The sequence below is a fragment of the Vulpes lagopus genome, chromosome 11 (assembly GCF_018345385.1).
Source record: "Vulpes lagopus strain Blue_001 chromosome 11, ASM1834538v1, whole genome shotgun sequence".
NCBI classification, from domain to species: Eukaryota; Metazoa; Chordata; class Mammalia; order Carnivora; family Canidae; genus Vulpes; species Vulpes lagopus.
Window position 1 is genome coordinate 84,950,221 of NC_054834.1, and position 24,031 is coordinate 84,974,251.

Below are 24,031 nucleotides of genomic sequence, written 5' to 3' on the forward strand. Positions count from 1 at the left end.
CAAGACCTGCTGAAAGTGTCAACTAAGGCCAGCTACTGCTGTCAGATGGATGACCTTCCTTAGTCAGAATGGGAAACTGCTCCAACAAGACACCACATTCTCCTGCATTCCTAGGACCAGTAGGTAAGGCTATAAAGGATACATATGAATACTTTGGGAGTAGACTTCTGCAGAGAAATATGCTAAAAACATAATTATGAACATAGCACAATGAAACCTATACAAGTACAGGCCTGTTTTCTGATGAGGATGAATGAAACAGCAGATTGCCCTGCTAACATGAACAGAAGGTGCAAAGCAAAACTTGCCATCTTTGGTTTGTGATGACTAATTTTTTTTCAAAAAAGGAACAGAAAGAGATTGAATTATTCTTCAGTTCCCTGTGATACAATTTTACGTTTTTGCCATGACCTCCTGGTGGGTAAAGTGTACTTCCCTATACCTAGATTTGGGCTCAGGCCATGTGACTTGCTGCAATCAATGGCATGTTAGTGGAGGTAAAGTGAATAGAGACCTGAAATGTGCTTAAATGGTTAGGCTGGCCTCTTAGGCTTTAACAATTGACTGTAAGAACAAGCCCCTAAAAACTATTGCCCCTTCAGCCTGAGACCCAGATCAAGGTAGCACATCCCAACTCATAGCCTGAAGCCCAGAACAGCTGACCCACTGTTGAAAGCAGAGCTCACCATTCAAGCCTGAACTAAAACAATCCCTATTTGACCCAGAGATCTGTGGACATGAGATTAAATGTTTGTTGTTATAGTCACTGAATTTTAAGATACTACGTAATGGTTTCTTTTTGGGAACAGCTGACTGATACAGGCCCTAAAATGATTTTTTTAAATTATAAGAAGTGATAGAATTCTCCATTGGACAACAAAGATTAGAAGGATATGAGAATCATAAGCAAAGTGTCAGCATGGCATGTAGCTTACTTAATGTCTCAGGGCAAAAGAACACTAGGAAAGAGGCAGTTCTGGCTGTAGGCCTGCTTTTTTGGGTAGGACATGACAAAGGCATGAGTGGTGCTCCCAAACACCTTGGTAGGTTACATATGTGCCTGAGGAGGAGCATAATTTCTACTACAAGTATGTGGACTAGGATAGTAGAAAGATAACCTCATTAAGGAATTGAATGAGAATGTTACTTTACCTTATAACAAGAAAGACCTGAGGGGAAACTATACCAGCCTTCAGGACAAGGGTCTTCAGGCTTGGGGACTACTTCTTCAGGCTCAACGGGCCCACTTATTTTCTTGCAAATTGAAAGTGCTCTGAACTTCCTGCAGTCTTTCACCTCCCACTTTCCAAGAGAATTTCCAGTAGCCATAGCCACACACCCACCTCGGGAAGCTGGGGTTGAATCAGAAAGTTTAATTAAACATTACATTTGAACATTAAAGTCCAAACATTTTTCTAGTGTCCTTATCCTTTATTTGGGCCAAGGTCTGGAGAAAGGATATAAAAGATAATGGTAGAAAGGGATGTGTTATAATAATGATGATGATAATGACGATGATGGAAATAAAGATCAGTGATTATTACTCCCCTGGTACTATTCTAACAGGATTAAATGAATCAGTCCTTACAACAAACCTCTGGAGTGGATTCTATTGCCATACCAAGGTACAGTGAGGATTAGTGACTTGTTCAAGGTCACATGTTAGTAAGTGGTTGATCCAGAACTAGAATCTAGGTGGTCTGCATATAGAGGTGCACTCTAAATCACTAAGCTGCTCAGCATACCCTAAGTGATTCATACTAGCTAATGACTTTGAAAAGTTTTTCAGCAATTTAGTAACCCTTGAAACAAGACTCTTTCAGATTCAGATCCAAAGGAATAGGGGGTACAATATTAAAGGAGATATATGGTAACATACATTTGTTTCTGTCTATTTTATGGCAGCCAGAATTTATTTATTCACAACATTAAGAGATTGTTTGTATTATCAGATCCATTTCTCAGACGAAGAATAAGTGACTTGCGACAACAATAGCTAATGAGTAGTGGAGTCAACACTTGAACCCAGATTTGTCTGGCAAAGTGCCATGCTCCTTTTTATATTATACCACGCTGCTTGAAGTGGGTAGAAGACAAGAAGAACATAAGTTGGAAAATAATGACGACTTCTATTTCACCAAACAAACATTGTCTCATGTCTCATACCTAGACAGCAATTGGAACAAGGGACTGGGAGAAAAGATGCTGTGTTGTCCTCGATGGGTGTCCTGCTTTTCCCCTGTTCTGCCCCCTACCCATGTCTTGTCCATGATGGACCAAGCTGGCTGAAGTTGGGAGTAATTATAGTAAATAGAGATTAATGGTAGTCTTTCTGGCTATAGGACTGAGAGAATAGCCATTGTGTCTATTTCCTGAGCTCCTCTCCAACCACTGAAGGTTATCTATGAAGAATATGACATTGACTGTAAGAAATCTGAATGTGTATAAAAGAAATCCCATGTTTTATATATTAGAACATTATAATCTAAAGTGAGATTTCACCAAGATAAGCACCTGTATCCTCCATCTTCTATAAGTAAAAAGATGACCTTGTTATCAATACCATTTACATTTATGGTGGTGACCATCTATTTCAAATTTTGTGGGCATTCTCTATTTCAAGTATTGTGTTTCATTATACACTCATATGTTCCAGTAACTGGGTTATAAAAAGTGGTCTTTGTGATCACATCGTACAAAAACAAGAAAATATAAATAATCCAAAGAAACAAAAATTGAATGCTTTATAGCTCCAGTCTTATAGAAAACCAAAATCCTCTATAAAGCACTGGATTAGGAATCAGGGATCTGAATTTCAGCAATTCAATAACCAGGTAACATTTGTTAAGTAAATCACCTTTTGAGACTCTATCTTCTCAACTCTGAAATCAGAAGGGATATCTGAGGTCCTTTCTGGTTCAAAATGGTTCTGATTCTATGGCTAAATATGGTCAATACTTTGAGCTGGTTAAAGAAGGATGAACTAACTTTTAGAATGAGTAATACCTACAATATTGCCTCCTTAATTCTCATCCATTCGGAATAATAGAAATAAACACATTCAATTTTGGAGAAATTTGGAGAAAGAAGTTAAGAAGCAAAGAGATGAAAATGTAAAGCACTTCAAAATGAAGCTTCTAGATTCTGTTTGAGGCTTACATAGAAAAGATTAAAAAAAAAAAAAAAAACCTCGCACTGATGGTTCTAGCTTTGTGCCATTATAGGTGATTTCTGAGAACTGAGCTTTTTAGGTCCCTTTTTGGGGTTATTCCTAAGGATTTAATAAGGAAGACATAGTCACTGCTTCTAGTCACTGCACCATAGATATGGTTCCATTGATAGACTACCATCCTGAAGATTATCATTTTCCTCACATTTCAAAGCTAAGTGAAGACAACATCTGGAAGGTATACTGCATTTCACAAATCATCATATTCCACTACTTTCAAGACTAAGGCACTCACCTGGCTCAAAAAAATTCCAGTTGGAAAAAGTTACAGCTTGCTTTACTCCACCAACACCTGTCCAACTATACTCTCCATGTGAATCCATATCTCTCAGGCCAGTCCAGAAGTATTTTCCTGGAGATTTAGTATACTTTTTAATCATATCATTCAGGTATTCTTGTTCAAATCTGCAAAACAAGGGTTAAGTTAGTAGGTGTTTTTACAATGATGGAATACTATATAAATTGAAGATGTACCTTTTTTCTTAGAAAGCTTATTTAGCAAAACTAACCCAGATTTAAAAGTTCACCAGCACATGTTTACTAATGGTCATACCTGCTAGTTATAGTCAGATTGCAATTGGTTCCAAAAGGGACCTCATCTTTGTAAATCTTGTAACAGGTTTCTCCATGTCTTTTCCAGCCCTAAATCAGAGGAGATACATCAATTAATGTCCCTCCTCTAACAAGCAAGGTTCTGTTACACTGGTAACATTTCACACTTAGAGAAATTAAGGACATGGCCAGTAAATCCATACAGATGATGAAGGTGGGATATAACTTCATAGATAACTCCTACAGGACTGTGAGCCTGTGTCAGATGGAAGGTGTGTCTTATTTCTCTTTACCTCCAAGGCCTAGCTCCTCATAAGACTATAATATTGTTGGTCGAACTATTTTTGAACAGGAAAAAAATAATTGGAGGAAGGAAAGATATCAGCATTAAGGATTACAATCACATACTTTTTTTTTTAAATAAAAATCATGAATAGGTAACTTTTTCCTATAAAATTTTTTCTTATTGTAAGAATGCCAATATGTTATGATTCACTGCCCTCTGATTTGCTCTAACATAAGTGAACAGAAGGTATAGTCATTTCTTCTACTTTCCAGGTCTGAATTGTTTCAGTCTCAACTACCACCTTCAATCAAGAAGATGTAACGCTGCTTAGGAAAACTTATACAGGGATTTTACATACCTCATCTGGAGGACACATCTTATCAGATGTTGTATCGTTCATTTTTTCTCCCTTTTTCTTACATACATATTTAAGTTTCTCTTCACATGACTGGACTTTCCACTGACCTAGCTTTTTAAAAATAGAAAAAAAATTTCCCACAGAGAAATTATTTGCCATATATTTAGAGTTGAACTCTAACTTATTTTAAATCAAGATAGTTTCTTCTCACAAAACTGTGAGCAAGGGGCAGGGCAAGGAGGAAGAAGAAGGAAAAAGAAAATGACTATAAATCAAAGACTACATCTGGGGACATACTCCTAGAAAATGCCACCCAGTAGGCCGGCAAGGTTGTGGCTCACAGTTTGTTATTTCAACACCACCTCCAGATCATAGTGGAAATGATTCTATTTTCTTGTTAGAGTAACAGTAAAACCATCAAGGACTTTTAGTACAGAAGTTGAAGAAAGAAGAACTCAGCCTACACACAGTCACCAGTGTTCTAGTCTTCTTTCATATGACATGGCCTAAGTTTGCCCATTGGCTAAAAACTTTTGGATATATCAACCAACCATGCTGTCTTAGTCTCTTTATATATATATGTATATGTATATATATATATATATATATAAAATATATTAAAATATATATAAAAAATATATAATTATATATATTTATATATATATATGTATATATATATAAATCATGGTAGTTAGAACAGCTACTCTCCCAAAATCAATTCCAAAATCAAAAGTTCCTTCCACTCTACTTCAGCCTAGACTTCAAAATAATCTCTTTCAAATATGCTACTTAGCATTAATTTTGCTTAAGTCACTCTGCTTTCTTCAAATTAAATTTCAAAAAGTAAATTGTGATAAGGGTCAGTTTTGAACACTGGAATGCTATCTAGGTATGCTATCAGTTTATTCTTGCCTATGGGATCTCTATCTTTGACACTCTACCAAAGACATCTTAAATATCTTTTTAAATAGAGCACGAAATGTGACACCCTTCTAAATTTATCTCTGACACCTTTCTAAATACCTCTTTAATCTTGAAACACTCCTAAATACACATATCATTTATTACTTCCATTTACATCTCTCTAGAAGTTTGGGTGACACAAGCCTCCTAGATAATTAGGAGTCCCCAGGAAAAGCAGTACAAACAAAATATAGAGATACACATGTCTTTTCTCTCAAATAGAGCCTATTTTGGACTCTTAAGTAAAGCATGTTTAATAAATAAGCATTCTACAGAAGAAAGATGTTTTCTGAAAAAACATTAGACCTAATTTTTAATTAATTTATTTACTAAGTAGTCTCTATCCTCAATGTGGGGCTTGAACTCACAAACTGGAGATCATGAGTCACATGCTCCCCTGACTGAGCCACCCAGCTGCCCTTAGACCTTATTTTTTTTTGAGACCTTATTTTTAAATAAAAATAGTTTTCACTTCTCAAAGTAATATAATATAAAATATAAAAATATAATATAAAATATAAAAATTTGAACATGAATTAAGAAGATGGGATTTTTCCCTTAAGTTGTGGCTGTATGTTAAATATCATATTGACGGTCCAGAGAGAAAGCAGCTTATTAGAATCAATCTGGCATAAAAATTGAGTTCTAACAGGATTTCCTTTTATGTGTTTCAGACCAGACCAGATACTCTCAGACAGGAAGTGGATTGCTTATTTAGTCATTGTGTTATTTACCTATTTTTTCCAGTAGCTTCTGGAAAGAGAATCTATAGGGCTCTTACCTTTTATTTTCTTTTCTAGCCCAAACACAAATATCTCATCCAAAGTCATCTTACTATTATTATTTGGTATACAATAAGAATATAAATAAGCCACAGGAGGTTTCCTACCTTTCCTAAATAGGAAACGCAGTTGGGAGTCTTATTGTAGGGAACATTTGGCTCATTCTTATTCCAATATGTTAGAGTAACTTCTGTACCATCAGACCACTGAAATAAAGTTGGTACATTTTTGTTCTTAAGACCTATCCATATTTCTTCTTTGGCATCTAAAAGAAAAATATTTTATTTGCTTTTAGTCAATTACATACCTCATTATGTACATTGTTACTGATTTTTACATTCTGATAATGGGGTTTTAGGAGTCTCAGTGGTATTTGTAATTAATCTATGAAAACATTGCTCATTTAGGCAGTCCAGGAGTTGAGTGCTTTTCAAAGTATGTATATAGGCAGAGTACGTAGTGGAACAACCATGCTATGATCTATAGGTTAAGTGTTCCCTATCTAGTTTAGATAAACCTTGCTTTATGGGGTATACAGGTTTCCTCTGCTCTTTCTGCCACTTCACTTTTACGAAAACGTACCTGTTTTCACTAAGTGAAAGAAATCTGAAGAGGATTTAGCTTTTATTAAATGGTGTTTACTTCTTAGTTTTATGCCATTTTGGTTTATGAAAGATTTCATAAGAACAATCTACTTTTGGATAGCAGGGGAAACCTATAATGAAATTCTACAAATCGCGTCAGAATGGGATTGACGTCCATCCCTACCCTTGGATGATGCTGCTGCCTTCCCAGGGGAAACAATTAACACCATGCTGACATAGAAGAGGTATTTATTATTAGCTATTACTATTAGTGAATCCTAGGAGGAGGACATAATACTGCCTGTCTAGCTTATTTTTGTTCTTCAGTCTTTAGCTTTTAAATAATTACAAAAGTGAAATAATCATGAAATTATCATCACTTAAGCATCTGGAGCAAATTAAATAGCATTTAGCTTATGAGAGGAGGGAAATTATTCAATCACTGGCTATACTGTCAAATTGGTAGCTACTAGTTACATATGCCTATATGTAAAATAACAAAAATTAAATAAAAGTAAAAATCAGTTCCACAAGCTCACAAGCCACAAATGGCTGGTGGCAGCTATACTGGACAGCACAGATTATAGAACAGCTCCATCATCACAGAAAATTCTATTGGATAGTACCAATCTGTAAGGATCAAATTGTAGGCTTTCATTTCCACTAAGAGTCTAAAAACAGGGGTACCTTAGAATGTTTTAAACCTCTCAAATAGGAAAATTTAAAAACTTACCCCCATTATGGAGTTTTGTGACAACCACCTCCACATCTGCTAAAGAATGAATGCTGATGAGATCGCTGCTTAAGGCTTTGCATTTTGTTTGTGCCTGATCCCAGGAATCACTTTCATTTACCAGCAGATAGCAAAACCCATTATTTGACAGCCAGCCTGCATCACAGTGTGTATCTGAATATGTCCAAACATCTGCAAGAAAAGCAGCTATTTATATTCCAGTAAAGATACATCTATTTTGAATAAAAAACATTCCAAATTCTTCCTTCTTAAATCATCAGGATTCTGGAAAACTAGGGAATGTGATGTCAAAGGGCATAAGGACATGACTTTATGTGGTGCCTCATTCTACATGGCATCACAAGAGTGATGGGATACAGATAATGATATAACTGCAATGTGATACAAATGTGCTACATGATTGGGCTCCAACTATTTGAGGAGGGAATTAATTCCCTTAGTCCCAATAGATAGAAGAATGGTGTGGGGTAAGTCAGTCACTGACATATCTCTTCCTTGGTATGGGATTTGTTAGCTTCCCCTCTAGTCTCTGACTTTGAGAGGTTAAGAAGTCCAGATTCATGTATGGTCATGTATGTCAGATTAGCAAGAGGAGGGGACCTGGGTGGCTCAGTGGTTGAGTATCTGCCATTGGCTCAGGTCATGATTCCGGGGTTCTGCATCAGGCTCCTTGCAGGGAGCCTGCTTCTTCTTCTGCCTATGTCTCTGCCTCTCTCTCTCTCTGTCTCTCATGAATAAATTAAAAATTCTCTCATGAATAAATTAAAAAATCTTAAAAAAAAAGATTGGTAAGGGGATGTGCATTCATGCCTACTGTTGGACAAAGGATAAAGATTTAAGGAATAGAGTAAAACATTTATAAACTCCACATGAAAGAGAGGACAGTGATAAAGGGAAAGGGTACAAGGCCTCTCTGGATCTCTTCTTTCCTTTCCTCTACTAGATTCACATCCTCATGTAATTAGTGATTCTTTGTTTAGATCATGTTAAAACTCACTCAAATTATGGTCAAGAAATATTGGAGAAAAAGACTGAGGTATAAAACCATATAAAATACTTTTAACCTTCTTAATAGAATTAGAAATTAAGTCAATTACTCAGACCTTATGGATTCATAACTGTTTGGAATTAATTTAATTGTATTTAATGAAAATACAGCAACTTAAAAATGTAAACAGTTTTCCCTTTACTTAAAGATAAAATTCAGGTCCAGTTAGCTTCTCACATTTGCAAGATAACTCAATTAATTTTAAGTTTCTGAAATAGAACATGTTATTATAATTATTGTTATATTTTACGATTATGATAAAGGAACAGAGGAAAAAATACCCATAATTGAACTTAGAACAAACATTTTACTATTCTAGTCTTTGTCTCTATGAAAACATATTTTTACAAGATTAAAATGATAAGTAGGCATATCATTTTGTTCTGCTCTTGTATTTTCCTGCTGGCACAGTTATTTTAATAAATGCATATTATTCAATCATGTGGAAACATCATGATTTATTTAATAATTGCTACTACAGGATATTTATTTGATCTATCATCAGTCACCTGGTTTATTTTCATCTGTGCTGTCTTTTCTATTATGCTTTTTGTGTGTGGACTAAATTTGGTTTGAATCAACTTGGAAGATGAATGTTCATTTTCCCCTAGTATTTTAATAAAACATCTGACAATCTTTATTTTTTACTCTTAAAAAATAGCTTTATGCTCCTATATGGACAAGAAATTTTATCTCCTTCCCCCAACATTGTTTAAACAAGACATTTTAAAACCTTTTTTCCTCACAGGTTTGAGTATTAGCTTCTCTTATTCAGAAGGATTTAATCAAATACCAGGTATGTGCTGGGCCTTGTGCAAGACAGTAAGGGCATTCCTCTTATTCTTTCAAAGGCTTCTGAAGTTTCTCTGTACTTCAGAAACTTCAACTGTTCTGTGTTTCTCTTACCCCTGAAATCCCTTGAAACCCCCCTCCTTGTACACATTTTGTCCTTCAGCACCTCTGCTTTTCTACCTGATTTATCAACACAACAACCTAAAAAATCAGCCTGGCAAAGAAGGACAGAACAAGGATGGGCATCATAGGGCAGGAGCTGGAAATCCCAGGAGAGTTCCACCGTCTACCGTTTTTGATTTCTCAGAGAGGCAAGTTATACATAAGACGTGAATGTGCATCAGCATCTCCAGGAAAGCTTCTTAAAACACAGATTGTTGGGGCCCACAGAGTTTTTGATTTGGTAAATCTGGGGTGGGTCCTAAGGATTTGCATTTCAAACAGGTACAGGTGACACTGATACTACTGGTCTAAAAACCACACTCTGAGAACCACTGCTCTAATGAAAAAAGAGCTACCTCTGTGAATAGAAACATATTTCTTACCTAGAATACCTCTGCCTTCTTATGGGGATATACCAAACCAAAGCTTTATGCATATATAGTTGATAATACCCAACCACAGGGTCTAAACAAAGTAATTTTTGGCATTGGTAGTATCAGGTGAAGGAATGGTGGAAATAGATGTCTGAAATGGATTTTATTGGACTTCACAAAACTATAATTTTAAGACCTATTTGCACAATGAAATGAGAAAGATACCTGTTAACTCCACCGTGTTATTTAAGGGTTTCTTGCAGACATAGGGCAATTGAACTTCACAGGAAAAACTCTGCCATAAACCAGACATGGCATCCATTCTTGCACAGCTTGATCCACCTATGATCATTGGTGCACTCGGCATATCTTAAACGGTAGAAAATTCAAAAAATTAAAAAGAGAAGTTTAGGGCCAAGTGGTGGTTAGAAAAAATAATTTGTATTTCTAATTTTCTGATTATATTGGAACTCAAAATAGTTAAAACCTTCTACTAAATTGAGATGTAGACACCTCAATAAACATTCATGTTCTTAAATATGTCTTCTTTCTAAAATACAGGATACAGGGTGAAACACTCTGATACACTATAAGTAATTTAAAAAGCAAAACCAAAAACCAAAACAAATCTCTGCCTCCAATCAACTTCCATATCATATCCTGCAGACAGTAGTTCTTAATCTGCTACTCTATATAATAAATACTAATTTATGATTCTGTAATGCTCTTAAGACCTTGAATTAAAAGTTAAATTATCTTTGAAGATTTTATTAACTGAATAGGGAATTAATTCATTAATTCAATGAAATTTCATTAAGTTAAAATGACCTATTGGTATTTTATTGTACTTAACCCATTTTTCTAATATGTATACAGAATACTTTTTAAAAAAATACTGAATCTAGTGTTAACATTTAGAGTCTATATTTGTCAGAAGCCTAAGATTTTATTTTTTTAAAAAGGTACCTAAACTTATTTTGGGGAGAAAAATCTTTTGGCTAAGTAAGATTTTGTTGGTTTTATTAACTATAAAGTTTTCTTTAAGGTATTTATTTATGTCATAAAATACAACCATTATGTTGTCAGGACTTGAGCAGTATTGTAGCAGATCCCAAGAGTTTTAAAATGAGAGTATATTTCTGTATGAAGTTGAGTTGCAGATGAGACAACACAGGTTAGTCACAGACATGTCATGTTATGGGGCTTATTCTGCTGTTACCTAAAAATGTAGGGTTGCCATAAAGGTTAGAGACAAATGCTCAGTTATCCATGGTATGGTTCAACTTGGCTGTAATGGTATCACAATAAAGAAGGAATTAGGGGGAAAAATTCTTCTGAGAGGTAATCATAATAACATTTGTCAAGATTTGAAAATTTTATAAACTGTCAGTGAATAGGTTGCTTTTGTTCATTTACTTTTTTGAAGCTTTTGCTCTGTGCATAGTAGGTGGAAGACAGGGAAGTTACCTGGGTCCCAGTTGAGAAAGTTTAATGGCTTCTGGTCTGACCATTCCCAGCCTCTAGTAGAGTACAGCTGATTTAGGCCAATCCAGAAAATCCTTGGAATGCCTTCTTTTTCTGTAAGGATCACATAATTTTAACAAATGACAAAATTGCCTAAATTATTATCTAAGTCAGATTTAAGTTTCTACTGATAGCGAAAATCTCAAGGTCTTGATTGTAAGGCAAGAATTCCGTAGGAGGCTATCTATCCACGAAAGCCAGCCAAAGGCTGCTAAGTTAATTCAATTCTGCTTTTTCCTTAGCCTGTCCCTTTCTTCTAAGGTAAGAACGGAATCTTCTCAAAATAGCTGTTTCACTTCTCAAAATAGCTGTTTCGCTATTTATAATCCTCTTGTACTGATACAGAAGAAAACAGTTTCGATTGTATATCTAGATTTTGAAGAACTGACTGTATTCCAGACTGACAGTTTAAGTTCATTAAGCACATATCATTTAACTGGTACTAAGGATATAAAAAACAAAAGACAAAGTCCCTGTCCCCATGAGGACTTCAATTTATGGACAGAACCAGATGTAGACCCCTCAAAAGGTAAAGTGTTACCCATACTGCTTCAGAAATATGTATTGGAACTGTTTGGTAGGCAATGGAATATACAACCCTAGAGTCCAAAGGAGATATTTAGGATGGAGCCACAGAATAAGACATACATGCACAGACTACAGTGAAGATGTATCACTCAAATTCATTACTTGACTACCAGAAGCCATCAGCGAGAAAGAGACAAAGATAGAGAAGCAGAGATAATTTAAATAGTGAAGCTAGTTGCAGATATGCCAGTCAAGATACATATGCCCACAAGCAACGGATGCAATCATGCTTATATGTGTCCACGTGTATTGGTAAACTGAAAAGATTGTAAGGATTTTCACACCAGTACCAAGAAAGTCAACAAAATTATTCAAAAACCTGGTAAGACTTTATCAACATCATGAAAAAAGAACCTGAATATGTTGAAGGCCAAGTAAAAGAGAACACCTGATGAAATGATCTACGGAAGATAAGGATGATGCTAACAATAGGAAGAGCTGACAGGTTGGAATATATTTGTTGAAATATTCTCAGCATTTAAACACTTAGTAACAGCTACTTAGTTCCTCTGGGAATTATGTAGATACATTATTAAATTATATACATAATCTCTCTCTCTATATATAAAATATAGTCATTTATAATTATAATATTTATAAAATATTCATGTTTAAGATAACTTTTATATAAACTATAAAATATAATTTATAAAATTTTTAAATAATTAAATTTATATTGATATAATTATCTTTTATATAATTTGTGTGTACCTTATATACATAAAAATGGTTCTTGAAATTTGGATATTTTCTACATGTAAATCACACAAAAATATCTGATATATGTATAATTTGCATATAGAAAACTATATCCAGACTCTAAGGGCTTTTTGAGGGTAGTTTTGACTATATTCAATTTTTGCCTTACTGCAGACTTTAGAACATAAATGCCTAAAACAGAACTGACACCAAGGGAGTGGAAAAGCTCCCCTGTATAGAGCAGAAATAGCAACAGCAAAGATGAAAGGGGCCAAGAGTAATAACCCAGACATCAATATTAAAGGGATGGGCAGGGGTTTGTGAAAGAGGGTGGTAGGAGCAGAGGCCTAATTACCACTCCACTGAGGAACAGATGTGAAGTTAGGGGAGTGAATTGCAAAGATACACTGTATCTGCATCTGAATCTATATCTACATCTGTATCTATATATCCACATCTATATCTACATCTATCTATCTATATTTTAATGGTAGAAGTTTAAATAACTTTATGGCCTGTTGGGAAAGAGTCAGCAGAGTGAGGAGAGTCAATGAAAATTTAAGAGAGGGAAGAAACAGCTGGTGTGGATGCAAAGAGCTTTGGAGAAGGAGTTAACCTTGAGCAAACTGGAGGGATGACAGATACAGATAAATTTCTAAGTATGAGGAAGGAAATCTAAGGGTTTGCTTCACTTTTCTCAAGGAAATAAATGGTGAGGATACTCTATAAGGAAGTAAAAGGTGGGTATTTGGATAGATGGCTTGGGAGAATGCTGCAGGGCACTTTGGATTCATCTTTTTCTTTCACCTGGTTAGCATAAGCACTGACATACAAATAGAAGATTTAATCTAATGTAAATTTCTCATTCATAAAAGCAGTTGATTCCCCAGCCTTCCTAAAGAAGTTCTGGAAACTATGACATAAATATGGTACTTCAGACTCAATCATACAGGACACTCAGAATTCCCTTTATTAATTTTTAACTGGGGATACTATGGAAGACCAATCCTTTTAGCCCATCCAAACTCAATACTTTCCCTTCCATGAAGACTTTTCAGATATCCCCGGCAGGACATCTGAATAATCTCATCACTTACCTGCACATGGTAAGGACACATTTATAAAGAAACAAAATGAACTTTGGAATCTGTTAGGTTCCTAATTTGCTTCATTACACTGTCCTATTCGTGAGCCATACTGATGACTTATTCTTCAGTAGAATCATAGGATTTCAAAATTGTGACCATGTTGGAAAACAGGAATGTTCTTTATGTGTTTTATGCCAGGTGAATGTGAGTGGGAAATGGATTCTAAAAATTCAGGTTGTCAAATATGAAAGGCAGACATTTCATTTATGGCTTGGACAATCTGAAGCTAGACTTTTTTCCTACATACAATCCAAGCAAGAAGATGACCAATTTGAGACTTAGCTTACCTTCATCTTTGCCATCAAGAAACAGATGACTGCTAGCATAAATCCTCATACCTAACCAAATCAAATAGGTGAGTTCACTGAAGTAGAATTGTCACTGTCCCTAAAACCTGTTCAGACTTGACCCTCTATTTCTATTCCTCTCTCCATAAGGGACACTACAGGCCTGATCATGGTAATGCACCTGGAATGAGCCAGAGAAGAACTTCTAATGCATTAGAAAGGCAACACCAGCAAGGACCCTGACTTAGAAGTGTCCTAGCCTTGGAGAACCTGTCAGAGGCCACTCAAAGTGAATAACACTTCAGGGTGGAGGAAAATGAGGAAAATGCAAATGTGCTATTCCTGGTCTGGGGACTACTGGGTCCTGTTTTGTAGCTCTGGGATGAGTATGTGGTTAGAGGTTCTCTAGGAAGGCCAGAGCCATGGGAAATCTAACTTCCAAACAAAATCTAGTGAGTGTAAGGAAACCAAATCATCCACTCCAGAAGCCCCTGTATTAGTAAAACAAAACTAAGTATAGGGCAGGCAGAAAAAAAAACAAAAAACAAACAAACAAAAAAACACAAAAAAACCCAACCTCTTTTAGATTACATGGGACTTATTTTCAAGGGACTGTTTCTGCCTTTTTTCTGGCAGTAGATTCTCTAGTCCCATCCAACCACTAGCTATCAGATCAGAAGTCATTTGAGAATACATTCTCCATTATGCTCTGAATATGTACAGCTCTTATTTCCCCAAGTAGGTGAAGCATCTAGATCACAAAATCACTGTCTGATTCACTTTTGTTGGCCTCACTCCCCCAGCCCAATGTTTATACATGGCAGTTTTCAGTAAAAAGAGAAACTTCAATAAATTTTCAATATTGGATACTCTGAGATTCAGATGTTAAAAATACAGCTTGGGGGGGATCCCTGGGTGGCTCAGCAGTTTGGCACCTGCCTTTGGCCCAGGGCGCGATCCTGGAGTCCCGGGATCGAGTCCCACGTCAGGCTCCCGGCATGGAGCCTGCTTCTCCCTCCTCCTGTATCTCTGCCTCTCTCTCTCTCTCTCTCTCTCTGTCTATGATAAATAAATATATCTTTAAAAAAAATACAGCTCGGGTCTTGGGAAACTAGCAATTATAATTAGGTTAAAATAATTACAATACACTTAAACAACATTCACAGTGAAAGAGGAGGTTGGAAGATTAGAAAGGGTGTATCTCTAAAATTATTGATATACATAAAATGAGGGTATCTGGCCTGGAGCACAGGAGGACCACTTAGTATATTATCTCACTTTTATGAGTTATTAAAGAGAAATGATGCATAAAGGAATCATGCAACATTCATTCTTCCCAATGCATCATTAGTTGTTATGATTTTTATAGTCACACCTTTGTCCTTCACTGAGAACATTAGTTTTCAAATGTCAATATTCCAGGAGTCTTAAATTTATTGGCACTTTTTACTTTCAACAATATTCTATGTAAGGTTCGGTGAGGTCTGGAAAAGAATTCCATTGAACCACTAGCCCATCAGGGTCTGATTATTCAAGGACCAAACAACATAGGAAAAGGGTAAAGCTGTAAGTAAGAAAGGAGGGCTGAACAAAGCATTAGCTAAAAAGCATGACAAAAGTCCACTAGACTATTAATGATGAAAAGAAAAAAAATACGTAAGAGAAGCAAATAGTATAGTAAAAAAAAGTAAGAGCTATGGAGTCATATATGTTGATATTTGAATCCCAATTCTGGTACTTCTCAGCCATGTGATCTTGGGTATGTTATTTCTAAACGCCAATTTCCTTATCTGTAAATGGGAATAAAAATACTTGTCCTATGAGGTTGGATGATGATTTTTTTAAAGATTTTATTTATTTATTCCTGAGAGACACATAGAGAAGCAGAGACACAGATAGAGGGAGAAGCAGATTCCTCACAGGGAGCCTGATGTGGGACTTGATCCCTGGACCAGGATCACGCCCTGAGCCAAAGTCAGACATGTTCAAACACTGAGCCACCCAGGCATCCCTGGTTGGATGATGATTAAATTATGTAATTTATCTGGAGGTATTAGGGTTTTGCTCATAGTTTGAATTTAGCAAATATTTATACTTATTATAAAACAGTGTGATAGAATTTCTCTGAATTATATTTAGGAATAGGCGTTTGTTTCATATGTAGCAATAGTGCTTAGAGTTTTGTACAAAAGGGAAAAACTCATGAGACCCAACTCTTCCTGCAAAAAACTTACTAGTCTTGTAAAAGGTAAATGCAGATAGATGAATGATGGATACAACTTTATTTCTTTTTTTTTAAAGATTTATTTATTTATGATAAACATAGAGAGAGAGAGAGAGAGAGAGAGAGAGAGAGAAAGAGAAAGAGAAAGAGAGACACAGAGAGAGAGAGAGGCAGAGACACAGGAGGAGGGAGAAGCAGGCTCTATGCCGGGAGCCCGACGCAGGACTTGATCCCGGGACTCCAGGATCAAGCCCTGGGCCAAAGGCAGGCGTCAGACCGCTGAGCCACCCAGGGATCCCCTACAACTTTACTTCAAGTCAGATTGATTGTGTTCAAATTTTGGCTCTGCTAATTACTTGTAGGTGACCTTGAGCAAATTACACTTCCTCTCTGATCCTCACATTCCTCATCTGCAAAGTGAGTATAATAATAGAAATACCTATACTTCATAGCATTGTTATATGGTATTAAATAAGATAATGTATGAAAAGCATTTAGTACTCAGTTTCAGTCTGAAACATCATTACTGAAACATCATATAATTTATTTTTTCATTGAAATTATCAGAGACTCAGTAACTTGGGTTTCTTGATTTCTTAAAAGATTATTTTATTTCAAAGATTTTATTTATTTATTTGAGAGAGAGAGAGAACAGGCCGGGGGGAGAAGTAGAGGGAGAGAAAGAAGCAGATTCTGCACTGAACAGGGAGCCCAATGTGAGGCTCCATCCCAGGACCCTGGGATCATGACCTGAGCCGAATGCAGATGCTTACCCAACTGAGCCACCCAAACACCCCAAGATTTAATTATTATTATTATTATTATTATTATTATTATTATTATTATTTTTTAGAGAGAGAGAAAGCAAGGATGGGGAAGGAGCAGAGAGAGAAGGGGAGAAGCAGACTCCCCACAGAGTGGAGTTCCATGCAGGGCTCTCTATCCCATGACCCTGAGATTATGACCTGAGATAAAATCAAGAGTCAGATGCTCAACCAACTGAGCCACCCAGTCATCCCAGGTTTCTTGTTTTTTAAAAATTAAATAGAGACTTTCTGTTTATAAACTTTCTAGTAAAAGATGTGCAATACTCTGATGGAAAAAGTTATAGAATTTTACTGAATACATAAAAGATGTCCCAAATAAGTAGAAAGGCATACCATTTTCATGGATGAAAAGACTTAATAATGTAGTGACAGCAGTGCCTCTTTAATTAATCTATAATTCAATGCAATTCCAAAGTCCCAATAAAGTTTTTCATTGAGATTAATAAGGTGATCCTTAAATTCATGGAAAAGAATAAGTGGTTAAAAAAATAGCCAAGGCAATTCAAGAAAAAAAATAAGAGAGGGCAGCCTGGGTGGCTCAGTGGTTTATTGCCACCTTTGGCCCAGGGTGTGATCCTGAAGACCTGGGATAAAGTCCCACATCGGGCTCCTTGCATGGAGCCTGCTTCTCCCTCTGCCTATGTCTGTGCCTCTCTCGTCTCTCACGAATAAATAAATAAAATCTTAAAAAAAATAAGAGAGGACTTGCTCATTCATATTTACTATGCAGCTGGCATAATTAAAACAGTGTGGAATAGACACACAGACAAGTAGACCAAAGGAATAGGATGGAGAGCATAGAAACAATCCACATGTAACAGGGGAGTTTATATTTACTGGAGGTGGCATAACAAATCTGAGGGAAAAATGTGAAATAAATAGTGCTTGGTCAACTGACATCCATGTAGAGAAAGATCAATTAGAGTTCCTCCTCTAGAAATTTTATTCCAGATGGATTATGGATATAAATATGAAAAGCAAAATTATAAACTTTTGGAAGAAAAATGAGAGGATTATCATATTAGGGCTAAGAAAAAATTTGCCAGATAATATAAGTAAGTACTAAACAGTAAGGAAAAGATTGACCAAATTAAAATTAACATATTTTTAAATGATAAGAAAAAACAAAAGCAAAAAGACTAAAGATTAGGATAAATTATTTGTAATCCTACAGCAAAAGATAAGTATATATAAAGAACTATAACAGATCAATAAGAAAAAGTCAAACAACTCAATAGAAAACAGGCAAGGGATATCAACTAGCAGATTATAAACTGAAGACCTGAAAGCCTAATAAGCATGAGACACAAAACCACAAGAATTATCAGGAAAATATAAAAGAAAAAAATGAAATACTATTTCACATTCATTATATTGGCCAACTAAATCTGATAACACCAGGTGCTAGTGGAGATTTAAATGAATATAACCCCTTTGGAAAGCAATTTGGATTTTTTTTTTTTTGGAATTTTTTTATTAGAAGTGAAGATATGTACACCCCATAACTCAGCAATTCCTAACTCTAGAGAAATTCTCATACATGTCTGCCCCATGAGGCACAAATGAGGATGTTCCCTGCAGAGGTGTTTGTAATAGGAAAAACTGAAAACAACCTGTTTCTCAATAGGGCATGGATAAATTGTGGTTTATTCATACAATGTAATACTTTACAGCAGCAGTTGACAATGGATAAACCTATAAATGGGCAAATAAGTATTTATATCATTTAAAACTTTTTTTAAATTTTTATTTATGATAGTCACACAGAGAGAGAGAGAGAGAGAGAGAGGCAGAAACACAGGCAGAGGGAGAAGCAGGCTCCATGCACCGGGAGCCCGATGTGGGATTCAATCCTGGGTCTCCAGGATCGCGCCCTGGGCCAAAGGCAGGCGCCAAACTGCTGCGCCACCCAGGGATCCCTATTTATATCATTTAAAAACAGAATAGTATAATGAAAACATAAATGGTATATATATATATATATATATATATATATATATATATATAAATTTATATAGTATATATTTTATATAGTATATATTATATATAGTATATATTATATATATAAAGATATATAAATATAAAGTATATATAGTATATATAATATATATAATATATACTATATATACATATATATAGTAAAAGTACTCAAAGAATAGTTATTTTGAGAGATGGACATGGGGCTTTTACTCTGTTAACATTTTATTTCTTTAACATAAGGGAAAAAGGGAAGGGGGGAGGGAATCAATCCATGTAAAGCAATATAATGAAATGTCTAGTGTATAGAGTATGTAAGTCAGGGTAGTGGTTACACAAGTCTCTTTCAGGTTACTTTCTATTTTTATATATATATATATGTTTTCATAATTAAAAATTTAAGAATTCCCACAAACAAAACAAAATCCTATTCACTCTATGTGTCCATTCATTAAATCCACTTTAAGATTTCTTAGACATTGCCTTGCCTTTGAGGATGACACTCCTCTACTCAACACAAGGACCTGTCACTGATGCCATCTAGTGTGACTTGGCCATCTTCTTCACCTTCCTCTCTACTTTTCAAAGAGTCTAATGTTCACCTTAAAAAAAATCTTGTCATTTAGGCTTAGAGTAGCAGTTTAATTTGCTACCTGACACCATTTTCTGAACATTAACCTCTTTTCAGTCTCCAACATGAAATGCATTTTCAAAGGATAGAATAGGATTATATGCATACATTTCTGCCTATGGGCTTCAGTGTTGACAATTAAGAGAAGACAGAAAAATAAATACAGAAAACAACACACCTGGATATGAAAATAGAGGTAGACAGACGCCATCTTTACAATCCCAGCAATTTGCTCTACCACATGCAAACCTACCTTTAAGATAAGTTAATTCAGCAGCATTGCTGATGCTCAGTAAGTCAGCTCCTTGATTCTGACATGAAATGTAAGCTTCCTTCCAAGAAAGAGTGGCTTGAGTATTAAATTGGTAGCAACTTCCAATCTGCTCATTCTTTTCCCAATTATCTTCACAGCCATTTTCTGTTGATAAAAAGATATGTTAGGGATCATAAAGTAAGGGAATAGTGTTTTATATTACTAAGAGTGCTTACCAATACTGCAATTCAATTTCCATACTCTAAGGATACACTAAAATTGAAGCTTATTGTTTGGCTAGACCATATTTTGACTCTTTGGTTACACAAAGAAATTGAAGTCATGGGAAACAAATGACTTTGGCTGATTAAAGCTTCCATTCTCCTATCCTCTACTCTCCTTTTATTCCCTGTCAATTACAATGCCATATTTTACCCCATGCTGGTCCTCTGCCTAAATGTAGGAGTCTTTGAATGTGCTCACATTGTCAAATTCCCGGGCTGATGGAAAACAAGCTCACTTGAAAATGGTGGCAGATTGCAGAGGGGTTTGCCTACAGCCTGCAGTGAAACACTATGTGTACGTACATGTGTGTGTGTGTGCAGACATGATGCTTAAATCCCCAAGATTTAGAATCTAAGTGACTACCTTACTTTAAAAACTCAGTCTAAATATCTTCTTAATGTTTTAACAGATTATTTAGTATATGACCCAAATTAATATTATATAATATTGTAGATGTATATGTAGATATGTGTGCATATGTATACAGACATATATGTTCATTGTATAATGTGCATATTTTCTTTAACAAATATCTAAAAAGCATGTATAGCTTCAGACAGACTTTTCAAATTATTTCTTAGATGAGTTATACAGGTCTTGACACAAGTGGTTTAAAAATACTCTCTAGAAAAAGAAATGCAATATAGACAATGTCAAGGGTGTCCCAGGCTCCACTCAGGGAGTTTTCCAAAGGGCTTCCCATAACCAGTCTCCTATCACATGCTAGACTTACGGTCTTTCAAGCTGGAAGGGTCCTCTGAGATCATCTTGTCTAATGCTCTCATTTCACAGATGGAAACAAAGATCTAGCAGTGTTTGTGACAGAGCTATAATCAGAACACTATCTAAATCTGGTCTTGTTGATCTTCTGAACAGCACACACTGCTTCTTCAGACACATTTGAATGTCCTAAATAGCAACTGAGTTGAAAGTGATATTTGGTGAAAACAAAATCGGTGGATTTGTAAGTATATTGCCTAAAATTTCCTTATTACCACTGGGGCCTTATGTCTGTAAATCCAGGAGCTTCCAGTGGGATGGCAGTATGTTTGCTATAAAATACAATCTGCATGGTTTAACAATCGTCAGCTTTGAGAAATTCATAGTCCTGCTTCTTCCCTAAAAATAAGTCTGAGAGGTATATGAATGCTACCATTCTCACCCTCACCACCCAAAGGAAGCTAAAGACATTGAAACTCATGATAGTCAAGGAAGCATGGTAAAGTGGGATAAGTACAGTGGGGAATGAAGGTCAGGGATCCTGGAATCTCCAGGCTCCATACAAATGCAGTCTGACCCTGATAGGCCATGTTATCAATCTGCATCTGCTGCCCCTCACCTGAAAAATGAGGGTTTACACTAGATAACCTCTAAAATCCCTTTCACATTGAAAATTTCTGATCCAGACTATAGCGAGGTTTATATGAAATCAGCACCTAGCTGACCAAACACTGCCTAGTATCAATTGTAGCCGAAGCAAATACTTTTATCTTTCAGTAGGTTCTAGGTGTTGAAAAACCTGTGCGTCTACCCAGAACAGTGATTCTTAAAGTGTGGTCCCCAGACCAGCATCATCAGCATCATCTGGGAACTCACTAAACTCCAAATCTACCAAATTATAATTTCTGGAGGTGGGCCCCAAAACTCTTTGTTCTAATAAATTTTTCAAGTGATTCTGCTGCAGAACCACTAACTCAAAATAACCTCTTCTAGTTGCCTAGAACTCTTCATTTTGAACTCAGCTTCCTTTAAAGAGGGATCAGTATTAGTAATATCACCAGCTTGGCTACTGGAAGAGGCATGATAGTATAGTTGTTTAAGGCAAGGACTTCAAAACTGGATTTCCTAGATTTGAATCCTAGATCTAAAATGTATAGCTAAGTGACCTTAGGCAAGTGTTGTAACTCCCCCATGCCTCACTTTGCTCATCTGTAAAATGAGCATAAATAGTGGTACCTACCTTACAGGGTTGTGTGAAGATTGAATGGATTAATATAGTTTGAGTGCTTAGGCTAGTACCTGCCACTTGGCAGGGCCCTATAAGTATTTACTATTACGTAGATCTGGAGCTTTTCCCTTACTCTTTATTATACATTCTTCCAACCAATTGCTTATTTAAAAATATTTCTGGACACTTACCACATGTCAGGTACTATGACCTCATATAACTCTCATATGGCTGGTAAGAAGATATGTCTCAGTTATATACCAGATCATGATGCAAATGTTACTTTGGTCTCACTCTCTTTCTAAAGAGCAGTGAATTCTTAAGAACGCCTTGCATAGTTTCCTTCTAGTAAGAAGCTATTAGAAAAAATGCTCTGCCTAATATACTGAATGAACAGGACGAACAGTGTCACCAATGCTGTCCCAGGGATATAGGTCTCTATTGTCCCTTACTCTTTGCTTCAGGCCACAAATATACTTAAGTCTCTACCATCATAACAGTTTTTCTTCAACCTATCTACCCCCAAAACACCACCTTTGCTCCATTTCCAATCCCTAAAACCTAAGAGGTTTTCTCTCCTTCTGTTCATACTCTAGTTCACTATAACCTGGCTTCCACGACCACTGGTCTTTTGAAACTGCTCTAGTAAAGGTTACTCATAATTTCCTAACGGCTCATGCCTTTTCTATTTCCTCTTCCTACTCCTTTGTCTTCAATGGCACCATCCTGTCTTGGTTCTTGCTTTGGCCTGCTTCTGAAAGCAAATTCATAGTTACGCATTATTTCTCTCTCCTTCTCTCTCCTCAAATATATACTCTTTCTCTGGGATAATATTTGTTGCAGTCATTTTTGAGTTCTCTTAGACTCTTCCTTCTCCCTTTTGCCTCACATAAATGGTATCCATTTTCTTTCCATATATAAAGTCTGCTAGTCCATACATACCTGGTTTTAAGCAGATGCCCCACATTTTATCATATTCATAATTTAAGGTGGTTGCACACCATGGCCCACTGTAAGTTTCGTCAAGAATGCACTCATGATGCCAGGTCCCATTAACTAAGAATGGGAATTCACAAGGTCTTCCGTAGGAGTTCCCATCTCTGGTATATACCTCTGTGGTATGGGGAGGAAGTAGAGGAAAGTTAAAAACTGGTGGCTGTTAAAAACAATCACTTTCAGTTAATGAATTCCTAAATTTTCTGTAAGGGAGAGATTGCTGTTTTCACTTAAGAGAATATGGTATCTAAGTAGGCTGCAGTGTGAACATTTAGAACGTGGATGCGGACTGCTTAGGTCTGGACTTGGAATGCTGGTTCCCCCACTGACCAGCTGTGCAGCTATAGGCAAGCTTTCCAACTTCTACTAGCCTCAGTTCCTATATTTGCAAATAAGGAATATTAGTATCTAACTCACAGGTTTGCTCAAGGAGATTCAATGAGATAATCTATGTAAAGCTTCATTTGTTATGGTGTGATGAAGAGCTTAATGATCCCTGCTTGATCAACTGAATACCATGGGTGGCGGAGTACTTCATCAGAAGGGGTGCCCTGCCTGAGACTAAATTTATATTCTATTTTCTTTTCTTAGGAAGAGCATGGCCAAGAAAATACCTTGGAATCACTGGTGGAGGGGTGTGTGTGTGTGTGTGGACTTTGGAACAACCGTAGTTAGACAGATGGACACACAGCCCCCTTGTTCACAGACTGGTGGTTCTACAAGGAATTGGGGTTGTGGGTTTCGAGGAAGTGGGAGAAAG

General features: G+C 36.2%; 1 protein-coding gene across 2 annotated transcripts in view; it reads right to left on the minus strand.

Annotated features, from left to right (window-relative positions):
* LOC121471383 (lymphocyte antigen 75) overlaps nt 1–24,031 on the minus strand; it is a 127,257-nt gene that overhangs the window by 90,916 nt on the left and 12,310 nt on the right. For both annotated transcript variants that reach the window (XM_041722103.1, XM_041722102.1), the window contains exons 3-12: nt 23,218–23,388; nt 20,043–20,207; nt 11,352–11,462; nt 10,110–10,253; nt 7,488–7,679; nt 6,278–6,435; nt 4,426–4,536; nt 3,783–3,871; nt 3,465–3,634; nt 1,153–1,352 (exon numbers count right to left, since the gene is read on the minus strand). In XM_041722103.1, the coding sequence (XP_041578037.1) occupies nt 1,153–1,352; nt 3,465–3,634; nt 3,783–3,871; nt 4,426–4,536; nt 6,278–6,435; nt 7,488–7,679; nt 10,110–10,253; nt 11,352–11,462; nt 20,043–20,207; nt 23,218–23,388 (1,511 nt within the window). The remainder of the gene's footprint in view (nt 1–1,152; nt 1,353–3,464; nt 3,635–3,782; nt 3,872–4,425; nt 4,537–6,277; nt 6,436–7,487; nt 7,680–10,109; nt 10,254–11,351; nt 11,463–20,042; nt 20,208–23,217; nt 23,389–24,031) is intronic.